The following is a 4,291-nucleotide window of genomic DNA, read 5'->3' as shown; positions in this document are numbered from 1 at the left end:
TTTGACTCATCAACGACATATTCCACAGACATTTTCCAGATCTTGTCGCTTCAATCGCTAGACTTCCGTTATTTGTTTGTAGTTTCAGATGTATCCTGGTGCATTTTTTTCTAGTCTTGGCCTACAGTATGCATACATAATTTTATGTATTTACTTTGAACTCTATTATTTCTCTTCCCACCATCAACTTATAGTGAGTTTCTCGGATAAAATATTTACTGTTAATTAACTCAATTCAGTGCCGGACATAATCGTACTTGAAAATTTTTAACGGACGTTATTCTATCACTTTTTTCCACTAGTATATTATTTTTTATTATACATAAATTCCTTATCATGTCGTCATTAACTTAGCCTCATATATTTTTATCGGGTGATTTATGAACAATCTTCAATTGGTTTCATTAGTAAATCTTGTCAAGTTTGGACGACTCGGCACCGATGATTGAAGAATTATGATCGAGTACGTCAATGACGTAGCAAATATCTACAATAATTCACATAATTAAAGACTGATTTTCTATACAATCTAAATGACGATCGTACCGACTGAAAAAATGTGTAATCTAATGGGAATAATCCGTATGCCGTAAATGTAAGTTGTTTGTGCAACAGCTCCTGGGTGAAGTATATCACCTAAAAGTCATTAAGAATAATAAATAGAGAAGTAGATGGGGAATCATACCTTTTGATGGTAAAATTTTAACTGTAATTACTGCTGCTTTCAAGCTGTGATCAGCAGAGGAGCTATATAAAATCTCGAACGTTATTGGCGCTGTTTTCTTGAACTGAAATCAGAAGGCACTATTAAAAAATATCTTCAAACCTAAAATAGTCATTCAATAAGAAATCATATAATTAATTATACGCGCATATATTTCGGCCAAAACTGCAATATATCAGATATCATAAGTATAGTTTTCAGTGATGGGGCGCAATTGATGAGTTACTAAGAAAGTTCGTTGATGATTGCGCCAATGAATGATATCTACCTCTTTGATAAGTTGTTGAATTTCATGTATTAATCGACCACATAAGCACGCGGCCATTGACAAAGCAAAAAGTGGTAATACTTTCTCGATCACTCCACCATCATGAAAATATAATATCAATGTGATCATATAATACACTAAAGTGATCATGACAAATGTAGTGTATGCCAATACAATGAGAACAGGAAAGGAATAATATTCCGAAATTTGTCCGCACAGATTATACAGCTTTCTGTGAATTTTTCGGATGGAGACAAAAGTATCTAGTATCGATTTGTTGGTGATTATTTTTCCAGCTACTGTACACTTGTTCGAAAAATCATCCGATGCCCTCGTCAATCTCATTAGTCCATTATTCAACGATTTCAGGCGGATCCTAATACTTCGGGCGACAATCGCATATTGTAAAATGAAAAATGTGAACACATAGTGGGGGAACAAGTACTTGCGCCACCAACTGTACCACAATGGTACATCGTAATAAGCGTACACTGAGTTCTCCATGACAAATTCAATGATCGCCAATATGAGTAATATTATAATAGACGGGATGAAGAAATTTCTGAATCGGCTCAGCGGGAAGGTGTGCCGATATTTCTCAAAGAAATGATCAATTTCCATGAATTTGTTGGCTATGCTGAGGAAGAAATTTTGCTGAAGGAAAGAATAGATCCACAGAATAACTAAGACGAGACTTGCAAGCGTCATCTGAAGAGTCTTGATATATTCAATCATCGCCCAGTTTCTGTGATTCCATCTCAACCACGACGAAATGGGTATAAAAAAATTTGAATACAAGATAATGCCCATCAAAATACTGCTCCAAATATTGGCAAGACGAGATGTCTGCAGCCGAAATTCTGTATTCCTCCCTCCCAGTTTAATTCTTACTATTCCGAGTTTGGCAATACCCAAGCAGTTGCTCACAATAACAACAAAAAATAACAATATTTTCTCTGTCTTGTTCATTTCTATCTATCGGAACAGTCAAAAATGCGTTAACTACTTCGCTGGTTACGTGATACTGGTAATTTTATTGTATACGACTTTTCTGTAATCGTTCAAAAGAATCCTATCATGTTGTGGCGTGTGAAAGTTATCAGTAAAAAGGTGAATGTTAATGGTTGCGTGTGAATGACTAGTTGTTGAATACTCATTATCTACTCAGTAGATTCTACTGTACCTATAAAATAAGAGGAACCCTATGATTACCAGTAAACGATGTGTATTGGAAAGGGTGAGCCTAGTTAAAAATGGGTATGAGTCTATTAAATAGAATAGAACAACAAGAATCGATCAAAAAATATAGTTTTTAGTGCTCGGAAGGCTTAAGTCATTTTTATCACATCGACTTTTCTGGTGTCGATAGTAATTACGAATTTAACGGATTTTATGCAGAAATTTACATAACAAAACCATTCAGTAGCCCAGTGGTAAAATTGGTTAAGTAATTTTTTGTTTGTCTATCCTAACCTGGAGTCTGGAAGTGTCAATTCAATTTTGATAACAATTTTTATCTGTGAAGAAAAGAAGTTGACATTAAGTACGTTTATTAATTTTATTGACATGGTTTTTATTTATAATGAGAGGTATAAAGTTTGTGATTTGTTATTGAAGTATAGTGAGGTCAAATTAATGACGTTACCCACGTGAGCTCCCTGGCTTCCTATTATTTCTCATATAAAATAAAATAATGTAAATCAACAAAGTAGATTTGAGAAAACACATTCAGATAAGTTGTAAAAAAATATATGTCACAAAAAACACCCTAATATTGCAGGTACTTCAAACGCAGCATTCAAATCTAAGCACCACCGCACTCCGGAAGCTTATATTATAATTACAGAAAGACTTTTAGCATCATTTTGATGGCCGTGTGTGACAATAATTACAAATTTACACTGGTAGATATCGGAGCCTATGGGAGCCACAATGAAGCCGGAGTGTTTTCTCGATCGGATTTCGAGAAAGCGCTGCGAGATCAAACTCTCGAATTACCAGAAGGGGTTGCAAAATTACCTGGAAGTGAAGTTGCAACGCCCTGTTTTTTTGTTGGCGATGACGCTTTTCAATTAACTAAAAATCTGGTGAAACCATATGCTGGTCGTAATTTAACTCATGTTCAGAAACTTTTCAATTATCGATTATCTCGAGCCAGAAGAACAATAGAAAATGCATTTGGAATCCTGGTTTCCCGGTGGAGAGTATTTTGAAAACCCATTTGCATAAATCCTGCGACTATGGATAAGATTGTTATGGCGTGCGTTTGCCTTCATAATTTCTTAAAAACTACGAATGATGCATTCTCACCACATGATCGTTCATATTGCCCACCCAATTTTGTGGATTCTGAATCTGAAAACGGCCAACTAGTGCCTGGAGAATGGCGAACTGAACTTGGTGAAGGTTTTGAAGGTCTTGCACTTTCGAGTGCTCATCGCGCTACAAGAGATGCATACAATCAGAGACATGTACTAGATAATTACTTTTTGACACCTGAAGGTGAGGTTCTCTGGCGGCATGCATACGCACGTAAAGGATTTCACTCTGATGATACTCCAGATAATTAATTATTCACGATCATGAGGTCCATCTAACTGAGTAGAAAATTGTAAATATCTTCAAAGATTCACCCGGACGATTCGGTATCCAGTATTTTTGAATAGTATATATGTATTTTGTATTATTACGGAGGATCTGAAAATGTAATTTTTTGTCATATCAATCAATGATTAAAATATTTTTAATAAATCTTCTTTATTATATATTTATTTTCATATGTATACCCTCTCGGGTCTCTACATTTTGTTCCCTTCCCCAACCCCTTACAAGAAAACTAATAGTAAAAATACAAAATAGGATGCCATGAGGGCAGTGTGAATAGAGACCCGGCAGTCTGCTTTTTAATCAGGTCCGGGTATTGAAAGAAGGTAGTTAAACCGTAGGTCCGCGAAGCTATCGACATCGCCCCCGAGACGGTTGTCGGGAAGTACTCCAAGGCTGCAACTTTTCCCGGACAGCTCGATGTTTCCACTCCCCCGTCCAACGCCACAGTCTCTGATCCAAAAAACTACTCCTAGGCCGCACCATTCCAAGGGACGACTCCAAGTAGTCATCTCTCCTCTCGGTACCTTGCCATGGCAGAAGAACTTCACTGAAGGGCCGCACTACCTCCAACACGGCCCCCAGCCTCCTAACCTCTCCCCACATCAACTCCATGTTCCCATCTGGAACACCAAAACCCTTCCGCTGCTCTCTGTTGCTCAGCTGTCCTCTCCAACTGCCAACTGAGGCAGCCC

At 37.1% G+C, this 4,291-nt stretch overlaps 1 protein-coding gene across 1 annotated transcript; it reads right to left on the bottom strand.

Annotated features, from left to right (window-relative positions):
* Nucleotides 1-391: 391 nt before the first annotated feature.
* LOC105266490 (putative gustatory receptor 28b) lies at nucleotides 392-1,056 on the bottom strand. Its single transcript, XM_011304684.1, has 4 exons — nucleotides 993-1,056; nucleotides 717-788; nucleotides 547-636; nucleotides 392-487 (listed from the first exon to the last, which is right to left on the bottom strand). The coding sequence occupies exons 1-4, from the start codon at nucleotides 1,047-1,049 to the stop codon at nucleotides 392-394; spliced, it is 315 nt and encodes a 104-aa protein (XP_011302986.1). The 5' UTR covers nucleotides 1,050-1,056.
* Nucleotides 1,057-4,291: the final 3,235 nt, after the last annotated feature.

The sequence above is a fragment of the Fopius arisanus genome, unplaced genomic scaffold (genome assembly GCF_000806365.1).
Source record: "Fopius arisanus strain USDA-PBARC FA_bdor unplaced genomic scaffold, ASM80636v1 scaffold00038, whole genome shotgun sequence".
In the NCBI taxonomy this organism is placed as follows: Eukaryota; Metazoa; Arthropoda; class Insecta; order Hymenoptera; family Braconidae; genus Fopius; species Fopius arisanus.
This window is presented reverse-complemented; position numbering and strand designations above follow the sequence as displayed.